The 15830-nt window shown below is 52.1% G+C and overlaps 1 protein-coding gene across 1 annotated transcript; it reads right to left on the bottom strand.

Moving 5' to 3' along the window:
* Positions 1-5023: 5023 nt before the first annotated feature.
* On the bottom strand, positions 5024-15263 carry PRODH2 (proline dehydrogenase 2). The gene is made up of 10 exons (XM_077773770.1): positions 15062-15263; positions 14789-14985; positions 14570-14708; positions 14400-14486; positions 10589-10669; positions 10329-10484; positions 10086-10252; positions 6694-6804; positions 6213-6298; positions 5024-5270 (listed from the first exon to the last, which is right to left on the bottom strand). The coding sequence occupies exons 1-10, from the start codon at positions 15233-15235 to the stop codon at positions 5086-5088; spliced, it is 1383 nt and encodes a 460-aa protein (XP_077629896.1). The 5' UTR covers positions 15236-15263; the 3' UTR covers positions 5024-5085.
* Positions 15264-15830: the final 567 nt, after the last annotated feature.

Genomic DNA, 15830 nt, shown 5'->3' with positions numbered 1-15830 from the left:
TATATGCCCCCACCCCACCTGGGCCACCGCTCACCTCCCGGCTCTGCCTGGCACCGCTCTGCTCTGCCCAGTCCCGAGGCGTGCGACCCCGCTGGTCACGTAGACGCAGGTCACCCCCCGCCTGCAGCAGGTGCAGCATCACCGGGCTGCGGCCGGAGAAGGCGCCTGCGTGCACAGGTGTGCTGCCGTCGAGGCAGCGGCTGCAGAATGATGAGGAAAGAAACGGATCAGGAAAGGGGCAGAAGAGGGTCGAGAGGTGGCAGGATGGGAGCACTGAGGGATGAAAGGAACATGGCAAGTGGATAGCAGAACAGGAGGGGTCACTTGGGGACACGGTGGAGTCTTTGAGAGGTGAGAGTACCACTGTGAGCATGGGAGGTACCGGGAGAGTGGGGATAGTCACTGGAGGACAAGAAGGGGTTAATGCAGAGAACAAGGGGGAGATCTCTGGGGGTGGGAGGGTCCTGAGGGAGAGAGAAGAAAGCCCTGGTTCTCAGGCTCTCTGGGACTCTGACTCAGAGACCTGGGGGCGTGGGGGCACCGCCGTCCGTCCACTCACTGGTTGGGGTTGGCGCCAAAGGTGAGCAGGAGCTGCACGGCAGAGCTGTGGCCCAGCAGCGCCGAAAGGAAGAGCCCCGTCTGCCCAGCAGAGTTCTCACCATCCACCTGGACAACTGAGGGGCAGCGAGACTTAGGACTGTCCCTGGCCTCTACTCCAGAGGCAGAGGTCCTGAGGGCTGCTCTGCAACACCTTTGCCACTTCCCAGTCCCCACAGTCCCTCCTTGATCGGGTGACCCTCGACTCCAGGTTCCATCTGTCTGTCCTGGAACCCCCACCCTCCAGTCACTGGGGACTCTGCCTCAGAGTCCGCCTCAACACAGTGCTCACTATTAGTAAGTCCACAGAGTTGCAACAAGGGGTGACATCTACCTGCCCTGCTGACACCCATCGGCCATCCCAGAAGTGGCAAAATCACACCAAGGTGCCCAGGCGCCAGGGGAAGTGGACTTCTCAGGGAGTCCGGCTCACAGGAGCCTTGTGCACGGTGCAGGGCAGGCAGCCTCTACCCAGCTCTAATTCAGTGTATGCATACGCGTCCCATGTGGCCAGCATCCAATTCTTCAAGAAAAGCAGACTCTTTGGATTTTATCAGGAAATCTCTCCGGTTTATTTTTGAATACTGCTTCTAAGAACTGAATCCAAGCAGCAGCCTCCTCTGCACCTCCCCACCTAGGCCAATCCCTTCCCCCCATCATCCTGCTCAGCTCCCCCTGCGGACCCCTCCTCTCCACACCCCTTATCCTTGCTGTGGCTTCCTGCCTACAGGGAACTACCTCACCTGAAGCCCACTCACCCACCACTCCCAGCTACCCTGGACTCACCCTTCTTCCTCTAGGCCCTAGCCCCTATCCCTACTGAGGGCAAATGCGCTGTCTTTGCCCCTGCACTCCTATGTCCTTGGCAGATCTGACTAAAATCAGTCACGCACTTGGTCCAATTTTAGTATATGTGCTGCCGAAGCGAGCACATTCAGGCACTTGGTCCAAACCAGCTTGGCCTCTGTCACAAAATCCCTCCAAATGTGGTCCTTTAGGAACCTCTGAGTATCACATTTACTGTATCCACAATGGCATCCTAACTGGGTTTCTGCATTTGTCTCGGTCCCAGAAGGATCTTCTTAAAGGATGTTCACAAACCAATGATATAGATGATCATCGGTAATCATTTCATTTCACGTACAGGTAATCTTACACAAGTTGATCCAAAAACAAAATAAGAGAAAATGAGGGCAAGCCTCCTTTTATGAAACTAGGAAGACCTGAATTCCAAGACCAGATGAACTTCCAGAGCCAAAAATGAAAGTAGATTGCAATTCCATTTTTGATTATATATGCAAACCCCCTAAATAAAGGAAAAGAGATTATCCAATAGATTTATTCCCCAAAATCAAGGATGATTCAAAATAACGAAATCAATGTAGGAAAAGACATTCATGGATTAAAGAACAGAAATCACATTTGACTCAGTAGGTACAGAAAAAGTGCCTGATAAAATTCAATACCTACTTATGACTGGGGGTGAGGGGAATATCTCAAAAACTATGAATAGATGGGAACTTCCTCACTTTATAAAAATTATAAACCAAAACCCAAGAGCAAGCACAATACTTAATGTAGAAATACAGATTAATTCCCTTTAATATCAAGAAGGAAAGATATCCACCCACAACAAAGTTTGGGGATTCTGGCCAACACCTCACATGACAAAAAACAGAATTCAAGTTTAAAGGGCTGGACCCAACTGTCACCATCTCCAGGTAACAAAAAAATGTAAAAAGAGCCAAAAATTACAACAATTAAGTTCAGAAAGTAGTAGCCAGATACACAATCAACTTATAAAAACTAATGAAAAAAGTGGAAATTGTAAATTAGATGTTCATTTCCTGCCTACAACTCCAATGATTTCCCATCACACAAAGAACAAAATCTAACAAAATTCACACACTACTTTTGAGGCCCCTTCCTGTCTGCACCTGCTGCCTCGTAGCTTCAGCCCTCTCCCTGAGTCCCCTTGCTCCAAGGCTACTTACACATACCCAGTCTGGTTGGAGTTTTCAGGCCTTTGCAGTGGCTATTCCACCCTTCTGAAGTGCCCTTCCCCCAGGTTTTTGCATGACCGACTTTTATACTGTGGGAGAAGTATCACCCCATCCAAAAAGCCATCCTTTTCAATGTATCTACTTCATCCTCACCATTCTCTTAAATTCCCATAATAGATTCCACTTGAAATGACCCAGAGCCAGACCCTCACCTCTGCGCAGGAGCCGGGTGAGGCCCCGGCAGGAGCCCCCAGCCACAGCCAGGCGATGCAGCTGTCCCACCTGGGCTTCTGGATCCCTAACAGAGGCCCGCTCCACGGGGAATGGAGAGCACAGGGAGGGCATCTGTGAGCTCCGGACTCAATCAGCTCCTGGGCAGGGGTCACCTAGGGGTCTCATGAAGGCAGGAGAAAGTGAAGATGGGACCTCTGGGGGCAATAAAAACAGAGCCGGCTGGCAGGCCTGGAGGGCAGTGAGAAAGGGGTGGGCTCGGGGTCTGGGGTCCAAGGGAGTCTGAGCGCCACTTACATCTCAGGAAGGTGTAAGGACTCCAGGGATAGGATCTGGGCCCAGGAAAGGAGTCCAGGGGTTTAGGAAAAGGGTCTGGAGGAAGAGGGGCCTGAGGATTGGGACCTGAGAAGGGGCAGGACTTCCAGGCTATGGGAGGGGGTTGGAGGGAGGGCAGGGTCTGCGGGCTAGGAGAGGGTCTGAGGGCTGGGGGCATGGACTGAGGTTCTAGGAAGCCTCTGGGTGCTGGGGTGGGGCCTCCGGGCTAGGGGAAGGGACTGAGGAAGGAGGGGACCTGAGGCCTGTGCCTGTGGGCTGGGAGCCAGAGTCTGAAAAAGGCCTGGGAAGGAGGGAGTGGGCGGCCTGGGGGCGGGGTCTTGTGGAGAGTGGGGGCCCAGTAAGCTCTAGGAAGGTTTCGGGGCCTAGGCCCCAGCCCAGGAGTGGGTTGGCACCTACCGTTGGGCTCCCACAGTGATGACTATGTGACTGCCACGTGACCCATGCACACTAGCTCTGGCGGCTGGGCGGGAAGCAGCGGCGCACGCGCATCAGTGCCCCTTCTAGCCACGTTTGCGCTTGCGCAGTAGCCTCCCACCCCGGAGAGGTCCTTCTCCAGCCCAAGTCACTCGAGAAAAGAAAAAACAATGTTCACCCCACAGCTGTGGGCTGTGCTCAACGTTACTCCATGATTACGCCTGCTCCAGAACTTGTTTGAGGAGGTGGGCTCTTCCCCATCCCTGTCCTTGGCTGGCTTCTTCCTACGCTTCTTACCATCCCCATGGGCTGTTTCCTCCCTTTCCCTGCCCCAGCCTCTTTGTGCCAAACCTGGACACCGCCCCCTGAAAATCCCCTGGGACCCTCACATCCACTGGGTCTCACACTTGCCGCAGTGTCTCCCCAAAACTGCATTTCTTCCCCAATCCCCATCTCAGCCCCTCCACCCCCCCTTCAAGACAGACCCCTGGGCCTTGCCCTACAATGTCTCCCTCCCATCCAACCTATACGCCGAGGCCCCACCCACTCAACCCCCTGAGTGTCCTTCCCACCAGCCAGCCCCCTCGCAGTTTGTCACAGCCCTGCCATGCTCCAGCTGCCTACAGGGACCTCTTACCCCAGCTTCCCTGCGGCTCGTAGCCTGTGTCCTCACTGTGGTCCACCCTCTCCATGGCACCAGGGGAATCTTATTAAGCCAGTCCTGACTCTGCCATTCCCTTACTTGAAACTGTCCTGACTCCCCCAGGGCATCCTGACGCCCCTGGGACAGAGTCCAGGGCCCGAAGTCTGGCATCAAAGATGGCATCATCTGGCGTGCCTACCCCTCCATCCCGGTCTCCCCACTCCCCAGTCCGTTCCACACTTTTCTGTCTATGCATATGCCCTTGCTTTTGAATGCTCTTAGCATTCACTTGGTTAGTCTTCTGAATTCTCTGGGAAGTCCTCCTGATCACCAGGTGTCCTCTTGATCACCAGGCTGTCATTGTCTGAAGACAGGTATGTCTACCACTAACTACTGACTAAGCTCTGTGAGGCAGGGGCTGCAGGGTTATCTTCCGCACTGTTGTGTCCTCAGCTTGTTCACCTCAGGGCATAGCTCAGAAGGAGCCACAGTAAATGCTTATGAAGTGAATGAGTGGTTTGCCTCTTCCCTCTGTCCCTCCCAGCCTCTTGATGCAGTGCCTCAAAGTCTGCTCTTTATCTGGCCATCCACCGGAGTGAAGAAACTTCCCACATCAGGCACTGACTGGCTGAGTAGAGCCGATCCCAGGCCCATGGCAGGATAGGCTGCCTCAGGGTTAGGGGGAGGCATCATTAGCCTTTGATCAATGCCTTTGCTGTGCTCCAGGATCAGCTAAAGGTCTCCCTGGCATGGGCTGACTGAGGTCAAGGTTAGTCCTTCCCCAAGGAGGCAGCTTCAGTGCAGGGCAGCAGCCTGGGCAATAGCTCAGGATCTTTATTAACCACAGGACCCCTGGGGGTGCTAATGGGGAACCCTCAGGCCCCGCCCCAGCAGCCTCCGGCGAAGTTCTTGGCTGAGCAGCTTCTGTTCCCTGCGGGCACCCTGCAGCACACTCCGGTTCTCCTGGGCCCTCCGGATCAGGTAGGGGATCACCTCCTCCAGGGAACCATAAGGGATGGACTTATACACGGCATAGCCGGCCTGTCCTGTGGGGAGAGTGTTGGCAAGGTATGAGCGCCTGTTTGGGGTGAGACCCCATCTGGAACAGAAACTTTCATTTCGGAGAACATGGCAGACTAGGTGAGTTGGACAGAACTTCCCACTGAAAAACCTAGAAATCCTGCAGTAACCATTTAGAAAATCTTCTTAAAGTTATTAAAATACTGTCAAAAGAGTAAGGAACTTACTAATCCAAAATTAAGAGAAAGCGAGAGCCGGAAGGGAGGGATGCACAGGAAGCCCTTCCACCCTGAAGGCAAAAGTGAGCTGCTATTTGATGACTTTGCAGAGTCCAGGGGATGCAGAGATCGAGGCCCAGAGCCTGACCCAGGGTGAGAGTGGTAAGGGGGAACTTCCTCAAATTAAGCTGCACCCTCAGAATAAGAGCTAACCAGAGTCAACCTCCCGCCTTCCCCCCACTCACAGGGAATGATGGCCTGGACTGTAAGTGGAGCACAGCAGAAAACAGAAACCCATCTCTGAGAGACTGAGGCCATGGATTAGACCTTTCACATATCTGTAGCTCAAATTTGCATCACTGAGATGCTTCAAGAAACCTCAAGCTCTGAACTTAGGGTAAAGTGGTTTTGTACCCCTTGGTGCCTGCGGAAGAAAACATAAATCTTCTGGTCTCAGACCCAGGGCAGCAACACAGGGAAGACAAAGCACACAGGAAACAAGACATTGTGATCAAGAACCAGCAAAACCAACAGACAGCAGGCTCAGAGATAGGCATGCAAGGCCTGTGGGTAATGGGAACAACAGATGTGTCCGGAAGGGTCTGGTGGCTGGGCCGGCTGCAGGCTCTGGATGGGAGCCTGGCCAGGCCTTGGTTGGGAATGCGAGAAGGGATCTGGCTGGGAGGGAGTGAGGGCTAGGGCTGGGTGGGGCATGGTGTGGGGGAACGGGAGAATGGGCCATTCACATACCCAGTGCCAAGGAGACATGGTCACACATCCCTAGAAGTTGTCCAAAACAGACAGGCCCATCCAGAGGAATGCTCAGCTCCCACATGCTACAACAAAAGGCCACACCGTCAATCCAGACAGTGGCTGGATCCAGAGCTGATACTCAGTCATTATGCATTCCTGTGGCTGTCCCAGTTATTAAAATATTGAAGTACTTCCAAACTCAATGATAGATAACCACTGCCCTCAAGCCCCTGGAAGGCTCTCCAGTGAGTCCCAGCTCCTTTCCTGGAAACCCTCGGACCTCCCAGTGCCCCAGCAAATAAGGAACAATGTCTTGCTTATTCTGAATAGCCTCCCCAGAGTCCCTGTGGGCCTACTAGCCGCTCACCGTTCCTCCCCCAGTCTGCCTCCACCACCCCTCTGCCCACCCTGGCATGTGAGTAAGGGAGAGGAAGGAAGGGGGCCCTCTTGGGGGACCTATTTCCATTCCCTTACATACCGCTTGGTTGCCTGGCGAACAGATTCCTCATTGTGGGAAGCCACCATGAGCTGGCACATGGGACCACGGTGGGACACATGGCTCAGCATCAGCTCCAGACAGCGGCTGTAGCTGAAGGGAGATGTTCTGTTCAGCCTCTGGCACCCAGTGGCTAAGGGTCAGGCCCCAGGGACTAAGGGTTCCTGCCCTTGGGAGGTGGGGTGCCTAAGGGCAAGGACTCCACTGTCAAAAAGTATCTCCATTCTACCCGCGCCAGGTGCAAGGGTTAGCCCTTCTCTGAGTCTTTTTCCTCTCCTGTAATAATTCAAGTTCACCTAACAGCACTGTTGAGGATGGAGTAAGATGAGGGTGTCATAAAGCCCCTGGCACAATGGCAGTCTCACAGCAGAGGGCCACATCACGTGCACAAGATGACATTTACTTAAGGTCATTCACCGCCGCATTGTCTACAGAACACGAGTAGTAATAACCCAGCTGTCTGTAAGTGGAGACTGGCGGAAATGAGTGATGGCACACAATGGAGAGTGGAGGGCCCAGCAGCCGCGGAAAGGGAGGAGGACACTCTTGGGCACTGATGTGGACAGGTAAGATGAGTGGCAAATGCTTTCCCAGCTGCTGCAGGCCAAGGGCTACCGTAAGGACTTCATGTACTAGGCTAGTTATTCTCCATTGGCCCCCAGATCTGTTCTCTGACCTGCTCCGCCCCCTACCCAGGAAGCTGACATTTATGTCCTGTATCACCCGTGGGGTAATGGGCAGGAGATCAGAAGGTGGGAGGAGAGAGAGCTTGGGGTACTTCACCCCTCAGCCCCCTCCCTGACCCATCCTGTCTGCTCTGTGGGTGGCGACATCTCTAGGGTGGCCCCTCTTCCTCAGCTATCGCACAGGGGCCCTAACAGCTTCACACTCTTATGGGTTCCGGGCTTCCTCAATATTCCTTGTGACTTCCCCTAATCTCGCCCACACTCTATAAGAGAGTGCGTTTTACTACGTTTCTTTTAGTTAAAAGTCCTTTGCTTGGAATTCGGTTTCCTCTGGGGTCCTGCCTGACACGCATACATTCACTCTTCTGACTCTCAGGTCAGCTCCATGAGGTAGACATTCTGGTTATTTCCATTTTACAGAGGGGAAGACTGAAGCTTGCCCCCAGGTCACACAGCTAGAAGTGTCTGGGCTGGGATTTGAAGCCAGGCTGTCTGATGCTCCAGAGCCTGGGCTTATTATCACTAGACTATTCTTCCTTTAAATAAGCAGTTGAATGGAAAAGCAGGGAACGATGTGCAGGCATGATGCCTTTTGTATATAGACACATAAAAATCTTTGTGTTTGCCTATTTATGAATCAAGGAATTTAGGAAATGTGTAAAAAACTAACAAAAGTGGTTACCTGCAGAGGGCAAGGAGCCTCCAAAATGAGACGGGGCTGGGTGGAAGTGAGATGTGTCAGTGTATTCATTTTCCTATCATTTTGATTTTAAATCACATAAATTTATTATTTATTCAGAATATATAGCGTGAAAATGGTGCAGCAGCTTTGGAAAACCATCTGGCAGTTCATCAAAAAGTTATAACCCAGCGATTCCACTCCTGGAGGATGGAGCTTTCAAGCGAACTGGAAGTGTGTATTTGCACCAAAATGTGCACAGGAATGTTCATAGCAGCACTAGTCACAATAGCCCAAAGTGGAAGTGACCCAAATGTCCGTCAGCTGACGAGTGGCCGAAGTGTGGTACATCCATACAGTGGAAAGTTATTTGGACGTAAGAGGGAATGAAGTACTGATTCATCCAACAACATGGTTGAACCCTGAAAACGTTACGCTAAGTGAAAGAGGCCAGGCACAAAAAGCCATATATTCTGTGACTCCGTTGATAGGAAATGTCCAGAATATGCAAATCCATGGAGACAGAGAGATTAGAGGAAGGGGGAGTGACTGCTATGAGATATGGGGGTGATAAAATGTTCTAGAATTAGTGGTGATGGTTGCACAACCTTGTGAATATACTAAAAGCCACTAAATTGTACACTTTAAAGTGGTGAATTTTATGGTATGTGAATTATATCTTAGCAAAAAGAAATAATAATAGTTCCAGTGAGTAAGCCTGTGGGACACAACCGTACATAGGAGCCCTCATGGGCCATGGAGGCAAGTCTTGGTTCCAGCCATGGCTTGATCACGTGCCCTGTAAGCTTGGGTCAGTCCCTATGCCTCTAGAAACCTCTCCTGGACCCAATGTGAAATGGAAGTAGACTTTATAAGCTCTACAAGGATGGGACCTGGGGACCACCTTGGTTGATACTGGGACCAGGGTCCAGCACAGGTCCTGATCTGAATCAGGTGATCAGAAAGTATGTGGTAAAGGAACAATTTCCTCCTTCCTTTTGCCCCCAGCACACGGTGATTTGAGGTGACTAAGAATGCAGGGTCGAGGGCCAGCCTGTTGGGTTCAAAACGTGGCCCTGCCCCTTGCTAACTATGTGACCTTGGGTAAGTGATTCCAACTCTCTGTGCCTGGGTTCCTCCCTCTGAAGTGGGGATAAAAATAATAGTACCTACTGCTTGGGGTTGTTTATTTATGTTTTCATCAGATCTGTACTGAGCAGCTGCCATGTAGAAGGCATGACTCTAAGCACTGGGCGTTCAGCAATGAACAAATCAGAAACCCCGCTCCCCTCCCCCCTGCCCCAGCTCACACTCTAGAGGGGGAGGCAGACAGTGTGCAATTGAATACAAAGTGTATAGAACCTCAGATGTCAGTAAGTAAGTGCTAAAGAGAAAAATAAGTTCAGGAAGAGAGTAGGTGTGGGTGTTCTAGTTTTTGACGGGGGTGGGGTAGGGAAGGTCCCCTGAGAAGGTACCAGTAAGTAAAGACATAAGGAGGTGAGGGCTTGAGCCATGCAGCTGTGTGGAGGGAGAATGCTCTAGGCGGTGGGAACAGGAAGCACAAACGCCCTGGGGGTCATGGAGGAGGCCAGTGAGGCTGGAGTGCAGTGAGTGAGGAGCAGAGCGGGAGAAAGAGAAGTTAGAGAGGCAACCAGATCAGATCGCGTGGCTGCGACTGTGGGCTGCGATAAGGATTTAGGGTTTATTGAGGTGCAATGGGAGCCAGGGAAGGGTTTTTAACTGAGGAGGGACAGGATTTGACTTCGATATTAATAGGCTCCCTCTGGCTGCCTGTAGGGAACAGATTGGGGAGTTGGGGGAGGCGGGAGAGAAAAGGTGGGGAAGCAGGGAGCCCAAAGAGGAGGTTCCTATTCAGGGTGACAAGGGACGATGTCCTAAACCAGAGAGAGGAAGTAATATATGGACACAGGATGGTCAGCATCATGTACTGCGCTCTGATGAGAGGTTAGATATTATTTATCTCAGAGGCCTGTCTGGCCCAGTCCTACCTCTGATTGGTAGCCTCATAGTCAGGCTGAGTGGGGTCTTCTGTCCCTTGGTGCCGAGCCATCTGTCTCTCCTTGTCCAGATACGCCCCTCGTACCAACTTCACTCCGAAGGCCAGGCCAGCCCTGTCGGCGGCCTCAGCGGCCAGCCTCAGCCGTTCATGTGTGTCCTGGCAGAGCACCCGGGCAGCTTCGGGTCAGGACCCCAGGACCCCAACCCGCAGTCCCCCAGAGCGCACCACATACCTTCAGATAGGCCTGGTAAGTGTTCCACACCCAGGGCCCGCCTTCGCTGGGGCCGTTCCAGCGCAAGGCCAGGGCATCCACCAGCAGAGAGAGCGCAGGGTTCAGGAAGGTGTACTCGGCGTCCACCAGGAGCCTCACCTGCCGGGCCCGGGCATGCTGAGGGTGAGAGAGACCGGCGTCAGGCCTCTGAGGGTGAGAGAGACAGGGGTCAGGCCTGGGGTGCCCAGCAGGTGTCGTGGAGTCGCCACGGCAGGTGTTACCTGTACTACCCGCTGCAAGCGGCTCAGGGAGGCCTGGAGATGCCGGTTTTGCTCAGCATTGAGGCAGGAGACCTGAAAGTCCTAGGGGAGCAGCAGGGGAGGTGAGAATGGCTCAGGTTACTGGATCCTTCTAGGGCCTATGTCTCCTCTCCCCCACCACCAAGAAGGGAAAACTGTTTAGAAATTGTTAGAAATATGAAAAATAGCTGTATCACACAGATACTATTTATTCAGGGGAATAAAGTGGTCAAGAGTCCAGGATCTGGGTTTGAAACCTGGTTCCACCACTTATTGTGTGGCCTTGGACGAGTGGTATAACCTCTCTGGGCCTCATTTTTTGTCTATTTTTTTTCAACAATTAGATGATAACAGCATCTGCCTGATGAGTTGCTGTGTGGGATGTGCCTAGATAGAAGAATGGGAGGAGCCCAGCACATGATAAGCGCTCAATATATGTTGTCATTATACGAATAAGTGACTTCCCGGCCGCCTGGGTGGCTCAATCAGTGAAGTGTCTGACTTTTGATTTTGGCTCAGATCTCGATTGTGAAATTGAGCCCCTTGTCAGGTTGTGTGCTGAGCACAGAGCCTGCTTAAGATTCTCTCCCTCTCTAGGGGCACCTGGGTGGCTTAGTTGGTTGAGCCTCTGACGTTCGCTTAGGTCATGATCTCGCGGTTCGTGGGTTCGAGCCCCACGTCGGGCTCTGTGCTGACTGCCAGCTCAGAGCCTGGAGCCCATTTCAGAGTCTGTGTCTCCCTCTCTCTCTGACCCTCCCCTACTCATGCTGTCTCTCTCTCTCTCTCTCCTAGAAATAAATAAAAATATTAAAAAAAAAAAAGATTCCCTCTCTCTGCCCCTCCACTGCTAGCACTGTCTCTCTAAAATTAAAAATAAAAACAAAAACATTATGGGGCGCCTGGGTGGCTCAGTCAGTTAAGCGTCCAACTTTGGCTCAGGTCATAATCTTGCCATTCATGGCCTGGAGCCCTGCATTGGTCTCCGTGCTGACAGCTCAGAGCCAGGAGCCTGCTTTGGATTCTGTGTCTCCCTCTCTGCCCCTCCCCTGCTCACACTCTCTCCTTCTCTCTCTCAAAAATAAATAAAAACCTGACAAATTTTTAAATAAAGAAACATTAAAAATCTTTAAAAATTTGTAATAAGTGACTTCATATACTAGCTTATTGATACAGTCTTCACACTGATCCCAGTAGACAGTTATTAGAAGCTCCATTTTCCAGGGAGAAGACTGAAGGTTGGTGAGTGAGGTGACTAGGAATTAACACATCGAAAGTGCATAGAACAGTAGCTAGCTCGTAGTAAGTGCCATTAGGTGTTGCCTTGTATCAGGTCTCTTAGGACCTCAGTATTCTCATCTAAGGCCAGAGCCTCATTGCCGCCCACGAGGCTCCACCCCTCTGGCCCCTCTGCTCTCCTCTCTCCAGCCCTCTGAAGCTCACTGCCCTCCAGGCACACTGGCCTCCCTGCTATTTTTGCAACAAGCCTGACATCTTCCTGCCTCAGGGCCTTTGCTCTGACCGGTCCTTCTATTGGAAACACTCTCCCCCTACATGTCCCTGTGCTTCGCTCTCACCTCTCCTCCAGGTCCTTGTTTCAATGTCACCTTCTCAGCGAGGTTTTCCCTGGTTCAGATTTGCAGCTGCCGATCTGGGGCTTTCCTTTCTCCTTCCTCAGCCTTACTTTTTTCCCCTACAATGCTTACTGACACGTGTTCCATATTGGCTTTGGTTTTAATTACTGAGTGTCCCTTGCCCCTCCCTGACCAGCAAGGACAGGGAGTTTGTCTTGGTCGTCATCTCCTCCACCCCTGGAGGGGCCCAGCACCTGGAACGTGGTAGGTGGTCAATACACATCTAGGGAACTGATGCATCTGTAATGTGGACATAATAATTGTCCTTCACTTACGTTCTTGCAATGGAGATTCCGAGGGTCAATGTGAGCTGCGGGTGACTCAAGGAGCCCAGGTGGGTTCAAAGAAATTGGGAATTAAAGAAGGAGGAACAGGTGGCACTTAGTTCTATTATATCTAAGAGAGTCCACATGGAGACGCAGGCCTAGGTCCGCGAACAGAACTCCCCCAGAATCAGGTTGTGAGGACGTGGCAAACCTCCCCCTCCCCCATCTTAGTGGAGAAAACTCTCCAGAAGGAGGAAGAGCTGGGGCACCTGCCCAGTTATCTTTTCCTCAATCAGAGAATTGAGGGCCGAGTCTTGGGGAGTTTTGGGGTGTTAGTAGCTGGTGAAACTCCCTGTATGTGAGGGCCCCCCTCACAGAAGTCCTGCTCGGTTTCTGGTGCTATTTCACATACCTCACCAAGAATTTAACTCACTTAATCTTCACCTCCCTGAAGTAGGGACTACTATCATCCCCATTTAACAGAGAGGGAAAGTGAGGCACAGATAGGTGAAGCCACTTGTACAAAGCCACACAGCTTCCGTAAACTCTAAGTTCTCTCTTTATTTTATTTTTGAAGTTTATTTATTTTGAGAGAGAGAGAGAGAGAGAGCTGGGGAGGGGCAGAGGGGAAGGGAGAGAGAGAATCCAAAGCAGGCTTCATGTTATCAGCACAGATTCTGACTTGGGGCTTGATCTCACGAACTATGAGATATTGACCTGAGCTGAAATCAAGAGTTGGATGCTTAACTGACAGGGCCACTCAGGCACCTCCAAACCCTGAGTTCTTAACCATCTATATTCCCACTCACATTTCCTTCAAACATATATGAACCACTTAGGACAGTGCATGGTGCGTTGTGAGTGATCAGTAAGTTCTTCACTATTAATGTATTGCTTAAAAATCACTTGCTTCATTTATCCATGTATTTAACATACATTTATCATATCTTGTCTAGGTGCCAGGGGCTGAGGATATGACAGTAAACAGGACGGTTGTGAACTAAACTGTACTGTGGAGACCAAAGGGGAGGGTGGGGACTCGAATCTGAGACATAGGATGGTAAGGTTGTCTCTGAGATGGGGACAAGTAGGTGGGCAGCCTGGGGAGACACTCACACCAGGGTAGGACCTGCTGCGTGTGAGGGGTCCGGAGGATGTCCAGGGGCTCAGGGGAAAGGCTGGGGCTGGAGACAAACGTGGACGTCATTAGTACAGAGTTGGGAAACTGAGGCTGTAGGTGGGTAAGAAGGCCCCATTGAAGGGATTAAGGAGTAAGGAGGAGTGAGCCAGGACCTAGCCTTGGGGAACGTCCATATTTAAGAGACAGGCAGAGAAGAACCTAACAAGGATGGAGAATGAGCCAGCAGAGACGGAAAAGGAAAGCCAGGTGTGATGGTATTAGGGATGCCAAGGAAAGAATGTGGCGCAGGGAGGAGGAAGGTGCCTCTGTTCATCACGAAGGCAGATGCCAATGGCAGGGAGGGTAAAAATAATATATGCAAATAAGAAGAAATGAATGAATGAATGAATGAATGAAAACCCCACTGGCCTAATCATAACTTCCGACCAGCCAGCACATAGCATAGCTGGGTTGATTGACCAAATACGGATTACTTTCCTCTAGTTGATAAAGAGCTACTATCTCACTCCTTCCTCTGAGAACTCCCAGCCCCCAGGCCCCTCCCCAGGACCCCCAGATGCCTCTTTTCCACCCCTTCCAACCACACCCCAGAGCTATAGCACACTTATTCTGATTATTCTAAACCTGGAAAGTAGCGGTAGCTACATAGTTTGAAAATCCCACTTACAGGTGGCTGCTACATCCAAGTACAGAGAACTCTGCTCGCCCCACATTTCCCGCCAGCCATCCACTCTCCCCCAGCCTGAGGTCTTTACCCGCCCAGAGTCCATGGCTTCTGCCAGCCTCTCAGCATTCAGCTCCAAGGAAGCCTCTGGTCTTCTGATCCACGAGGTTAGCTCCTTCTGGAATGGGGTAGTGGGGGGAGTGGTGAGGAGGGCCTGGTAGGCAGCCTTACCCCCCGCCCCCCATCCTGCCTGTCCCTTACACAGAGCCGAGTACTGGTCAGCGCCGTCACCTTCAGCTGCATAAGGATGTTCCCAGTCGGGCCAGGGGTCTCCAGGAGGCCTCGTGATAGGTCCACACACCGAAGCATAGCACTGAGGTTCCCCTCATACCAGGCCTCACTGCCCAGCCAGCAGGCATTAGCTTCTGGAGCCCACCAACCCCCTTCCTGCCAACCTCCCTGGGCCTGGCCCCTACTCACCCAGTCTTGACAGCTGAGTCGGGCTCCTCCTCAGTGGGCACTGCCAGCAGTGGCCGGAGCCCCAGGGTCTGGAGCTGCTGGACGCAGCCCCTCACCTCCTCTGCTGTCTCACCAGCTACAAACTGCCCGTAGACAGATGCTCGGAGAAGTGCGCCCGAGAGTCGGGAGCCCAGGAGTCGCTGAGACCAGGCCTGGAGCTGGAGTGACACCAAGCGAGGCCTCAGAGCCCAGCCCTGGGGACCCCCCGGGCCCGTCCCCAGGGTCACTGCTCACCGCCAGGCCATGTGTGACCAGAGGGGGCCAGGCACACAGCCGTAACACCAGCAAGGCTCGGGTCAGCTCTCCCGTGCCCTTGAGGTGAAAAGCCCCACCATCAAAGTTCAGGGGCTGCCAGCCTCCAGTGGGGGGTCCAGCTTGGGAACAGAGCACACGACAGGTCCGGAGCATCGTGAATCCCCAGCCACTCCGACAGCAAGTAAAGAGGTCTCCCAAATGCCCCTTGCCCGGCCAGGGGCAGTGACTGATTAACCAGGCAGTAGCCAGGGAAGGGCAAATCTTTTAGGATCATAGGCTCCTTGGGGGGCAGTTAATTATTAACTGATGGGGACAGAGTTCAGAATAACGGGGACAGGAGAGGAAACCCCCAATAATAGCCCCCAACCACCCTCAGCACAACAGCTCACAATTACTAGCTGCTCACTGTGCTAAGTGAAAGTTCAAGCTCTGGAGCAAGGACCTCTGGGTTCAAGGCAGTTTGGTGTTGGAATCTTGGGAAAGTTACTTAACCTCTCTTATTGCAATTGCTTCATCTTCAAATGGGAAAGATTGTAGGGTTACTTTCTTTCAAATAAATTTGAAAATGCACATAACCTGTAACCCAGCTGTGCCATGCTGAGTATATATTGTAGAGAACTAGAAAATCGCCATCGGGAAGCATGAAGAGGAAGGAACATTTACCGCTGCACTGTTTGTAAGAGCTGCAAACTGCCCAGATTTCTGTCAATCAGAGGAGGGATAATGACATTGCGGTCTAGTCACACAA

Source organism: Crocuta crocuta, unplaced genomic scaffold (genome assembly GCF_008692635.1).
Source record: "Crocuta crocuta isolate KB4526 unplaced genomic scaffold, BGI_CrCroc_1.0 scaffold267, whole genome shotgun sequence".
In the NCBI taxonomy this organism is placed as follows: Eukaryota; Metazoa; Chordata; class Mammalia; order Carnivora; family Hyaenidae; genus Crocuta; species Crocuta crocuta.
Note: the sequence above shows the minus strand (reverse complement) of the source record. Positions and strands in the feature narration are given on the sequence as shown.